General features: G+C 38.1%; 1 protein-coding gene across 3 annotated transcripts in view; it reads left to right on the top strand.

The window, feature by feature from the left end:
* The window catches only part of LOC149188413 (Tetratricopeptide repeat (TPR)-like superfamily protein), a 226,361-nt gene that overhangs the window by 186,383 nt on the left and 27,368 nt on the right, over positions 1-12,610 (top strand). The window contains exon 4 of one of the 3 annotated variants that reach the window (XM_089411659.1): positions 1,416-1,484. The exons of 1 other annotated variant lie outside the window; for it this stretch is intronic. In XM_089411659.1, coding sequence (XP_089267785.1) covers positions 1,416-1,484 — 69 coding nt within the window. Of the gene's footprint in view, positions 1-1,415; positions 1,509-12,610 lie in introns of all 3 variants that reach the window. One more of the 3 variants, XM_089411658.1, reaches the window with a different exon arrangement.

The raw sequence follows: 12,610 nt of genomic DNA, 5'->3' as shown, positions 1-12,610 counted from the left end.
AAACTGAGTTTCTACTAAGTTTTAGTTACAAAACCTTGGAATTCACAAATACTATCATCCCAGAGTATCAAACATCGACTAGGGCTTAGTTCCAAACCCTAGGACTTATGACCATCAACAATTAGGTCAACACACATCTCTAGGATTTCATCGTCATGCACTAACATATCATAACATGTGTTAATCAAACCCAAAGACACAAATATCAATATATTAAAGTTAGGCATATAACAAACTTGATCAGACTAGGATTTCGATCAGACAAACACACATATACCTAGGATTTCATTCTTATGATATTATCTAAAATAAGGGTCTTTCTTATACACTCTACCAAACCCTAACGATCTAGGGTTTTAATACCTAACACAAAGCCTAATTTACCAATACATCAAAGGTTTGGGATTTCAGACATCACCATTCAACCCTAACAAGTTAGGGTTTTCATAACCATACCAAAGCCCCAAACATGACATCATTAAAGCATCAAACATTTTCTTTAGACTATATCAATAACCCTAAGTAGGCTAGGGTTTCACACATTATCATCGACATACCCTTAAGTTAGGGCTTTACAAAGAACCTTTTTAGGGTTCCACAAGAATAATCAAAGATATGAGGGGGGTAGATTTATCTAATGATGAATCACCCAATCAAGAATCTTTATGATTCAAGAGAGCTAGACACAATAATGTTAGTAATGTAGAATAGTTTATCAAGAATGATTATACCTTTATCATGAAGAGACTAAAACTTCTAGTCGAAGAAATACCTTTTGTTTATTAACAAACCTTGCAATTTCAATGCTTTGTCTTGTGAGGCCTTCTTCCATAATTCTTGAGTATTCAACAAGCCTTTCCTAAACAAGGAAAAATATGAATATAAATGTGATTAGTATTTAATGCAAACAAACTTAGATAAGTAAGGAAAACAAAAAATGAACAGGTAATACAAGGAATAAGATACTTATCTTTGGAAGCTAGTGAGGGCTCCCTCCAAGCTTGAGGGATACTTGTAATGTTATAAAACAATTCAAAAATGTTTTTCCAAAATATGTTAAACCTACAAATACTAGAAATCAAAAGTGAAACAACTAAAGCTTAGAGCAAAGGACTTAGTAGTGTAAGTCCCTTATATCTAGTTCTTCAGCTTTATTCTTCTTTGGAGATCCTTCTTCAACAACATTAGCTTGGTCCTTGTTCCTTTTCTTATTCTTCGGATTGTCAGGACAATCACTTTTATAGTGACCCATTTTATGACATTGGTAGCATTCTATTTTGGACATGTCTACCTTCCTTCTTGGCCCTTTTGACTTCTTGAAGTTTCCTTTCTTGTGATAAGTGGAGTATGCATTTGAAACTTTCTCTTCTTCATTGTTGGTTACTAAAGAGATTCTCATCTCTTCTTGGCTGCAGGCATTCCATAATTGTTCAAATGATGGAGTTTCTTTCCAGCTGTTGAGTCCTAAAGCAAAAGCACTCCATGTAGGTGGCAATCCCAATAATGCAGTAATCACTAGCTCTTTTTCTAGTACAATCTCATCTATGGCTTGAAGGTCATCTCTAATTCTATCTAACCTTACAAAGAAGGAAGTCACAGTGTCATCTTTTGTCATTTTTGTGGTCCTTAGTTCATTCTTAAGACTTTCTACTTGACCGATGTTCTTGATAGTGAACATTTTTGCTAATGATTCATACATTTCTTGAGCATGGTCTATGTTGAAGAAAGTGTAACTAGGTTCGGTATTTACAAATGTAATTTTGATCTTTGTACTTGTCAAGAAAAAGAAATATAAATTTTTGTAAATTATAAGAATAAGTTTCTTGTTCATTCCATAGGTCTAGGAAAGTCAAAGACATGTGTAAAGAGCTCTTCTTGAGCATATATGTAATGTATATGAGTCAACCTAGTGTCCAAAACAACTCTCCAAGACAAGCACAATCCTCTTGAAGAAGTCTGCCTGCAAAACGATGAAGAGAATAGTCAAGTTGGCCGAAAAATCTATATATATATATATATAAATGTCATGTTGTCTCATATAAGAGACACAACGATTCACTTGGTCAAGTCGGCTTAATATGGAAACATAACCACTATATATACCCAGTTAGGGTTAGCGCAAAAGTGCAGGGACAAAAACTCGGATTTCTCTCTGAATTTCGGATGGGTACATGAATTGCAGAAGCACAGTTTCAGATGACATTTTCGGAGGTCTGTTCACAAGCCTCTGCAACTTCAGATGGCACAACAAGGACAAAAAAACTCGGACAAGTCTCTGTTATCTCGGATGGGTGCAGGAAGATCTCGAACAAGGTACAATGGTACAAGATAAAGGCAACAATTCAATATTTCGTATGGAGGAGGATATCTCTGGTTTTCAGATGAGTATCTCAGATGAAATCTCGGCCTTCCTGAAGTCTTGAAGACCTCTGTCTTAGCATATCTAACACAGTCATAGTCTTGGCTCAAGTATGATGTGAAGGATCTCATCAAGGTGTTGTCATATCATAGTCATGATCTCGTTCCTAATGAAGACAAAGTCAAGACAATGATGAAGAAGGTGCAGTCATGGTGCAGTAGTGATCTAGCTGAAGAAGCAATCATGGTACAACAATGATGATGATGATCTCAACAATTAGAAGAGGATTGATGTCTTGGTCTTGGAGTGGCCTAGTAAGTCAAGTGTCATGGTCTTGGTGTTCGTCAATTGGAATCTATAAGAAGAATTATGTGCGGGTTTTCCTCTCCAAGAGGGAGAGGTTTTGGCCCTGGCAGAATGCCAACATCTTGTGTTCTCGTCTCTTTGTTTTTGGTAGATATTTGATGACGTAAGAAACACACACTCTAATAATATCAAAGAGAAGATTGTGCTAATAAGAAAATTAAAAAATGCATCACAAATACTTATCATGTCAAGAAGAATTTCATTAACTACATGTGCCCTAGAGTCTTCAACAGTCTATGTTGGAAATGTATGGGAGAAGATTGTCCTTTATACTTTCTACCATTAGTGTAGCCAATATTTTTGACTCTCTAAACTTCACTTTATCTACATCACTAGATCCTTCGATAGGTTTCTTCACTTTTCCTTTGACCAAATCCAAGACTTTGTTCTTTTCAAGAATGAGGTCAATTCTCTTCTTCCATGATCTGTAATTTGATGCTCCTTCTAATTTGTTCTCCCCCTTTATTGTGTTAGTCATTGTCCTTGAACGTAGTAAGCTTCTTTCCTTATAAGATCTCCTTATACGATCCCTTGCTCAATATTTTGATGTTTCTTAGACTCCTTTAAGTAGATCCTCAAACTACCTTTTTCCTTCTTCACCTTTAGCTTTGATACCATGTTAGAAAATCAGAAAGGCAGAAATATTTTCTTATATAGATAATTACTTGTGATTCTTTTATCTTTTAGTTCATCAAGCAATTGCCAAAACAATAGCACAAAGATTACAGACATCAGATATATGCAGACAACTAGGGGAAAACCCCTATCTAGGGGAAAACCTAGTCAACAACTCTTCCTTTATAACTTCTTGAAATAATCCAAGACTCTTGACCTGGACTCAGAATTCCTCCACACCAAGTCAACCCTTTCTTCCTTCTTGCAGATGATAACTCTTCAATAGCAACTTTGACCTAGCAGCAACAACTTGCGGTAGCAGCTTCGACCCAACAACTAGAAGCAACAGCAGCATCAACAACTTTGACTTGACAAGAAAGACTTCGATCTCCTAGAAGAATCCACACAAGAGAGAGATAGATAGCCTAAAATTTCTATTTGCTCTTTTTCTTCTTCTTTCTTCAACTTCACATTCCTTTAGCCTTCCTTTCTTACTTCGCACTTTTCCATCTCTTTCTTTTGGATATTGAACTTGTGTGAGAGTGAGTGAATGCTCCAAATGAAATGGCACTGCTCCATTATATAGGTTTCTGGTGAGGTCGAATTACCTAGTTTGAGGCCGACTTGATCTCCTTGAGGTTGACTTGGTGTGGAGGTGATAAATAGCTTATTTGACTCAATATTAATTCTTTTTACATGATTCAAAAGCCCAAGAAGGGTCTCTTTAAATGGACAATGACTCTAATGACTCAGAATACATCCTAGAAGTCCTCAATGGGGACTTTGACCTAAAACATGATGACCCAAGCATGAAACCCATGCTTTAATAACTAAATAATAATAATAAAATTCTTTTTTCATAAGTACATTTCATTATGACTCAAATACAATTATGAAGACTGAACCTAGTTACATTTTCCAATAATTTGGGCCTATGCTTGTCAATGTAGTGTATGCTTGTGTTTGTTTGTTTGACCAAATATCGTTCTTCGCTTTTAATCTAGATTCTTCAATTTTGCATAATGACCACAAATAGCTGAATGGAGTGGTTTACTTCTTCCCATAGATGCTTGATTCAAAATCCCCCCATTCATCAGGTAGTGCATTGAGCACAATGGTGGTCATCTCTCGATCAAACGTAACTTCTCCAAGTTCTTGTAGTTGGTCTCTAATTTCAGATACCTTCATGAAATACGAGGTTATCCCTTCTACCTTTGAGATTTTCATCTTGTATAGTTCGGTTTTCAAAGATATGATTTCTCCTGCAGTGCTCACAAAAAACAACTCTACCAATTTGACATAGATTTCCTTCGTTGTCTTTAACTTTGCAACATAAGGGATGAGAGAATCCTTAAGTGACTCTATTAGGATCCTTCATGCCCTTATTACTCCTTTCATGTACGTAGATAGTGCTTGAGATTACTCTTGAGATGGTTTGGTGATAGAGCCCTTTACATATTCAATAAATTCACTCTCCATGAGAATTAAATCAATTCTCTTCTTCCATGTAAGGTAGTTCGAGTTCCCAACCAATTTATTGTTCTCCTTGCAGAATGAAGTCATTTGGATTGTAGATTAAGACATAAAAATGTAGAATACTCACTTGTCAAGTGAGGATACCTCCATTGATCATGATATCTTAACTTGAGGCCTCCTTGATGATGATGACTTCCGCTACTACTTTGATGCTGACAAATGAAGATACCTTCTTGATAATGATGATAATTGAAGATGCCTTCTAGATGATGATTGCTTTCTTGATGATGATTGTAGAATGTGTAAGCTTCCCAAGAATGCTTCAAGTGTAGAATCCTTCTTTGAATGGAGATAGGGATCTTTGAGGTCTTCTTCCTTCTTTCAAGAGTTGTGATGATGTGATCCTTGTGATGTGATAAATGGTCTTCCTTGACGCTTGATGTAATCCTTGATGATTTGATGTCCTTGATGCTTGACCCGTGTGTATCCTTTTTCAATTTGGAGTGATCTTCAGCTGCCTCTTGTTGTTGTTGTTGTCACCTTAGCTCTAATACCATGTTGAGAAATCTAGGGGCAACTAGATTAGGTGATTTCTCTTATTTTGATAATTTCTTGTGATGTTCTTTTACTTAACTTGATGTATTTGTTATTAGCTTCTTTCACTTGATTATTATTATGTTCTTATCATCAAACAACTACCAAACTATGAAGATCAAATACACAAGAGGAAACAAAATGTAGGCTACTAACTAGTGCCAAAACCTCTCCTCTTAAGAGGAAAACCCACAAGAGTTCTTCTCTTATAAAATGTTCGGATGACGAATTGCAAGACCTATGACCCAAGACCAAGACCCCTCCAAGACCAAGTCAAACCTCTTCTTTGATCAACTTCTCTTCCACAAATTCAATGCTAGTCAAACTTGTTTCAATGCTTCAGATTTCGGCTTGTTGCTTCTAGACTGCAATTTTCGTCTTCCACTGCAAAAACCCTAGTTGGCACATGTGACAAAATAATGGTGAATCTTTCCTCCTTTCTCCTTCGCTTGGTATGATTGTGATTCGGCTCCTTGTATGACTGTGATTCTCTGCAACAAGTGATGCCCTAGTCTCCTCACACGTCTGAAAAATTCAGCCCAAAAACAATCCTTAAAAATTAAGTTTTTCTCCTCTTCTTCACTGACTATAAGGCTTCCTTTTCCCTTGTGATCGAACTTCTTTCTTGCTTCAATGAACTTTTGTATTTTTCCTTCCAAATGAGGTCGATCGCACTCTTATATATAGGTCGAACAACTCTTTCATGAGGCCGACTTGTCACTTTGTAGGCTGACTTATCCTTGACTTGTAGGCTGACTTGTCTTGGAGGGACTTTGACGCTTTTATGAGTCACATAAATTTCTTGACATGATACAATATGCCTTAATAGGGTCTTTTACATATGACCATGATATCTTTGATTTCTTGACTCAATGACAAAACCTAGAAGCACTCAATGTGTGCTTGACCTACAAATAAAATAACCTTGAGCATGAAACCCATGCTTCAAAATAATAATAAAATTCCTTTTTCTCTTTACATCAATTACATTAGACATTATGTAGACCGAACCTGGTTACACATTTTAACATTTAATGCATAAGTTACACTACTCTCCTAAATGCATAAGTTACACTCCTCTCCTTTATGGCATAAGTTACACTCGTATTTTGGCGTATGTAACTCCTCCTTAAGGCATATGATTTACTCCCTCATGAATTCAACCTCCTTGCTCTTCTTATATATTTGTGCCTCTCATCCTTGCTTGATACACTTACTTGTGTTTGTGAAAGGAGATTTCTAACATGAGAAAGAGAGAGTTGGAGAGTCTAGAGGAAGATTGTGTGAGAGAGCGAGTCTCGAAGAGAAAGAGTAGATCTTGGAGAGCCAAAGTGATTCAGTGTTTGCATTAGCTACTGCTATTAGAGATCTTCTTCAGATTTGGGTGAACTTCTTCATTCTCTCATTGTACTTTGTATCTCTGCTGAACAATTGATTTCTAATAGAAGAAGAATTTGGTTGGGTTTTCCCCTTGTGGGGTTTGCCCTGGTCATTGACCTGACTTCTTTGTGTCTCATAGAATTCTTGGCTGTCTTCCATTGTGCATATGGTTTATGTTCTATCTACAATTACTTAACTTATTCTGCAGCGTAAAGAAGTTTCGGATTTAAGTGATTGTAACGTCATAGAACATCATAATTTCAACATATTCATGTATGACTCAGCCAAGAAAAAACATCTACCATGAGTCCCTATGTGGCAAACTCATTTAGGTTCGTCAGTCAACACTTAAACAAACCCTGAATCCCTTTTTCATCAACCACCAGGCTCAGGCAATCGCTTCTGTTGATATGTTGTCACATGATTCTTCATTTGCTAGGTTATTATTCTGTCTATAAATGTCTGGGATGCATCCATTCTTCTGTAAGATCTGATAGAGTAGTGGAGTCTCTAGAATAATAGAATTCCATTGCCAAGACAACCAATGGCAACTTCAGGCAATCTATTGGGCTAGAAGAGTCAAGCCCTAGCACAACTATCTAATAATGGAAGATTTAACATTCATTAGCCTCTATGTTCACTATGACCATTATAATCCCCTCAAAACCAGCCTGAAAACTACATTATAACAATCATAAACTGCCATGGTTTGCTGTTGCTCCATGAACATTTTGAGGTAGTTAGGTGCAAACATGAGGAAGATGGAACAATTTGCAGGAATGGAATGGAAGGAACAAGTTTAATGAACCTTCTGAAATCTGAAGTCAGTGAATATATACTATGGCTTACATGAAATATTCTTAGGGTACACTCTATTTGGATGAGATATAACTTGGCACATGGCATGGGATTATTCTATCCCAAGGGAAATCCCTTATGTTTCCTCTTGTCACATCATAGCCTTCTCATACTCCTAGCAACCAACTTTATGTACCTATGTATTTCATATTATTCTTCTTTTGAACATAAGCGAGTGTGGGCTCTTTAGGGGCTTAATGGCTTAATGGTTTATCAACTAGATGGCGGCTTTAAGTCTGAAAATGACTCATTGATTTAGGTTTGACGGGAAGAATATAAAGGGTTGATAACTGCTCCTTTATTGGTAGGTGGTTTCACCATATGGTGTTGAATTTTCTACAAGATGAATAGTAGAATATGATTTTTTGATATGATAATTACTTCCTAATGATTTCCAACCAATGTTTATTCCATTACTATCTTTGAATAATTACACTTCAGAAAATCTCAATAGTAAATGTAGTGGCAATAATAAATATCATATAAAGACAACCACGCACAATAGAGACAACAATTTTTACCCTAGGGAACCCAACCTTGGGAGAAAAGTTAAAACCTAATAAATTTTCTTATGAGTGTTGGAATTTTTATGCAACTAGATCTAGTTTATGCCCTAACTAAGAACACAAACACACTAGAGATGCCTAACCAAAAACAATTTTGCATAACAAAATATAGTAGCGATGAAATCAATAATAATACACAATATTTTATGGCGTAAAACATGTTCCTTATTAGTTCTTCAATAAGAAAACATTAGGGCTATTGTACCAGAGATCATGGCCTTATACAAACCCTGATACAATGCTCATATACATAGTCAGTCCTTTGACCAATAACTTGGCGTTGAGCCCTGTTGAATTTTGTAGCTATGGTTGATCATCATATTTAATATTGTAATCATTGATGTATTATATAAATCATGTTCTCCATGCTATCTTTGTCAAAAGAAAAATGTAAAAAGACATTTTCTTCATGTCCTTTGAAAAAGATGAAAAAACAAATTTTTAAAGTTGAATTTAGTGGCTCCAAAAGGGGCCAAGTCGACCCTCCTAGTCAAGTTGGCTCAGTCAGAGAAAGGCACCCATTGGACCTTCAAGATGACTATATATATGAGGCAATTCAACCACTCATCAAGTAAGAATCTCGATCTATCTAAGGCAAGCGAAGGTCTGGTTTGAGGCAAGCGAAGGTCTGGTCTAAGGCAAGAAAGAAAAGCTCTGGTCTAAGGCAAGCCATGTGAAGGAGGCAAAATAGTGGACAAATTTTTGGGTTGAAGGACAAATTCTCTGTGGTAGCAGTTTGTATGGGAGGACTGAAAATACGCTGTGGAAAGGTCGAAACTATGAGGAACAAATCTCTGAGGAGACGAAGAAGTGCTGGATGAATTTGTACTAAAAGAAGTACCACAAGAGTTGTAGGACCAAGTTCTATGGATGGAGGATGAAATTCTGCCCTAGCTGAGCATAACAAAGCAAGTTTCTTGGGCAAGTTGTTTGACTTGACTAGGAGGGTTGGACTAGGTTTGACCTAGCTAAATTGTTGGTCTATTTGACCTTGTATTTGATTGATGCATCTCTGTTGAACTTGCTGATTTCTTGATCTGATAATCACCCTATGAGTGACATCAGTTAAAGATTTATTGATTAAAGGTATTACAGACTCGTGCTGGTGTGTGTGTATCTATGTTATTTAAGCAACAGATCGATCAGATTGCAAACACACAGACACTTAAATGGAAAAACAACAGAGAAATACAGTAAGCAAACACAAGAACACAAGAAATTAATAAGGAGTTCACCCTATTCTCCAGGGCTACATCTCCAGTCCAGCTTTCAGTGATGGCCTTATTTTACTGTGTCTTAAGCAGAGAATTACAATGCAGGAGCTCAATATGAGTCACCTGAAGCAAATTTGCTTGGTAGGGTGGTTATTGGGATTCCCCAAGCCATAGGAGTGCACAGACTCTGTTTGCCTACCAGCTCTGTGACCTTCTGGTCTATAATGGAGAGAGCCCAATGTGATGCTCAGTCCGGACAGATCCTCTCTGGGATGGCTTGAATCTCTCAAGCTCTCTGGTGCTCGACGTTGCCTTTAGTCAGCTCGGCCCTCTGTCTTCTTCTGCTTTTTCTTTACTGTCTTCTTTGCTCTGTTTTCTGTCCTCCTCTCGGGATTCTGGTCTCTTTGTCTCTCGTTCTATGTGTTTTCTGTCTTCTTCTCATGGCTTTAAGGCCATATGTTCCCGTGTCTGTTCGGTTCCTCTTCCGCCTCTGTCGAATCACCTTCTACAGCTGCACTTGGAGTTCCTTGGCTCAACGTCATCATCAGCTCGCAGGGAGTGGCCACATGTCCTCCTATAACTCGCGCCAACCTGTCTCGTTAGTTCGATTCTTCAGTTTCATCGTGGAACGAGTCTTCCTCCACCGTGGCGGTCAAACGGACCTCAAATCTTTCGAAATTGCGGCTCATTCCCTCATTAAATCTGGTCTGGTCATCGGGCGCAATATCAACCGTCAGATCTGGACCCCCCAGATCCAACGCCATCCACTCATTTCACGCGGTTGACTTGCTCGACTGTTAGCACGTGATGAGTGGCGATTTTCTCTCTCCTCCGCTCGCCACGCATCGATTGCTGAGTGGGATTGCTTCGCTTCCATCCAAAATTGCTTACCGTTTGAGGGCGCCCCGATCAATATCACCAGTTTCCGGAGCGTGGGTCCCGCCTTGTCCTTTAGCCTTTTTGCCTTTTGTCCCACGGTTCTCTGGCTCCCCATGCGATCGAGTGCTCGGGGCTACTCCATTTCGAGCCTGTTCGCCCAACGATGTGTGATTAGCGCTATCGCGCATCAAAATCCATCTCCGTTTCCCGATTTGGGCCTCTCAGGGGCTAATTCGGCCTCCTGCGCAGTCTCCATGGGCCTCTGTCAGCGCGCTTTGACCGAGGTCTTCGTCGTTCCACGCTGGCTGCCATTGCCACTGGTTTAGGGGTGTTTTTGATCACTGTTTTGAATTCTTAGCAGTTTGTCCCGACCTGATACAATCATGGTTCTTTGACAGTTCTTTATGGATCCAATTCGGATCACGGCCTTCCCACTGAAAAAGCTTTTGGACCACCAAAAGTTGGTTTTCAAGCATCGACTAAGTGAGGGTATTGCTTTCTCACTTGTCCAATTTCAATCCACTTCGCAATCCTCTCAGTAACTGGGTCATTGTCCGGTTAACTACTTCTGTTTGGCCATTTGTTTGTGGATGAAAAGCTGTGTTTTTCTTTAGTTTGGTGTCCATCAGTTCCCACAGACTCGACCAAAACTTCCCCACAAATCGAGTGTCTCGATCAAATACAATGGAAGTGGGTAATCCAAAATGAACCCATACATGTTCAAAGAACAATTTTGCAGTCTGTTCAGCTGTAATCTGTTTATTACAAGGTATCAAAATACACATTTTGCTGAACCTATCCACAATAACATATTAATAATCATGACCCTTCCTAGATTTAGGCAGTGCTCCAACAAAATCCATGGAAATACTTTCCCAAGGGTGAGAAGGAACTGGCAATGGAGTGTACAAGCCTAGTTTTCTATTGCTGGGCTTGCTTTTAGCACACATAGCACACCCTCTTACATATCTAGAAACTGTCTCATTCATTTTTGGCCAATAACAAAACCTTTGCAGCTGTGCAACTGTTTTACTTACCCCAAAGTGACTTGATATTAGAGAAGTGTGTGCTTCCCTAATTATCTTTACTCTCTCAGTTTGTGGAATGCAGAGTTTCCCACAATGATATAAGAGTCGGTCCTTCATATGATAGTCCAATTCTTCTACTCTTTTGCTTTGACTCAAAGTTGCATATACATCTTTAAAGTCCATATCCTGAGCATATTGTTCAATGTAGCTTTCATGTACTACAGAATTATGCTTAAGTATGGTAGATGCATTTATAATGGGTCTAGATAACATGTTTGCAACCTTGTTATGTGTGCCCTTTTTATATCTGATGACTAAATGAAACTGTTGTAGAAAACCTATTCATCTGTAGATATTGAAGTGGTTGATGATCAATATGTATTACTGTCTCTTTGCCCATTAAGTAATGTTTCCATTTTTTCACACTCTGAACTAATGCATACAATTCTTTATCATATGTAGGATAGTTAACTACTGCAGGATTAAAAGTCTCAGAATGATAACATATGGGTTAACCGTGCTGTGTCAACACTGCTCCCATGGCATAGTCACTGGCATCAGTTTGGATTTCAAATGGTCTTTGTAGATCGGGCAGTGCTAGTACAAGTGCTGTACTAATCTTTTCTTTCAAGGTGTCGAAGACTTTCTGATGTTTGCCTCCCCACTAAAACACCTTATTCAACCTTGTTAAAGCATGTAAGGGAGCTGCAATTGAGGAAAAGTTAGAAATGAACTTCCTCCAATATTGTGCTGTTCCTAAGAAGCTTCTCACTTCTGTAGCAGACCTAGGTTTAGGCCAGTTCACAATGACTGCCACTTTAGAGGGATCTATTTTCAATTCACCTCCCCCTACTATTTGACCCAAGTAGTTTAGAGATGTTTTGCCAAATTCACATTTTGAGAGTTTTACATAAAGTTTTTCTCTTTTCAAAACATTTAATGTCTGCTTAACGTGCTTTTAAATGTTCTTCCCACGTTTTACTAAAATCAAAACGTCATCCAGGTACACAATAACAAAATCATCAAGAAAAGGTTTGAGTACATCATTCATTAATTTCATGAAAGTAGCAGGAGCATTGGTCAAGCAAAGGCATAACCAGCCATTCATACATCCCTGCTTTGTTTTGAAAGTAGTCTTCCATGCATCTTGCTCTGCAACCCTGACCTGATGGTATCCACTGTGCAAATCCAGCTTGGTGAAATAAATAGCTTTCTTCAATTGATCTAAAAGATCATCTATGCGAGGAAGGGGATAATGGTTTTTGATTGTTATCT

Source organism: Pinus tabuliformis, chromosome 3_1 (assembly GCF_031772625.1).
Source record: "Pinus tabuliformis cultivar Carrire ecotype Pingquan chromosome 3_1, CPIR1, whole genome shotgun sequence".
Taxonomy (NCBI): Eukaryota; Viridiplantae; Streptophyta; class Pinopsida; order Pinales; family Pinaceae; genus Pinus; species Pinus tabuliformis.
This window is presented reverse-complemented; position numbering and strand designations above follow the sequence as displayed.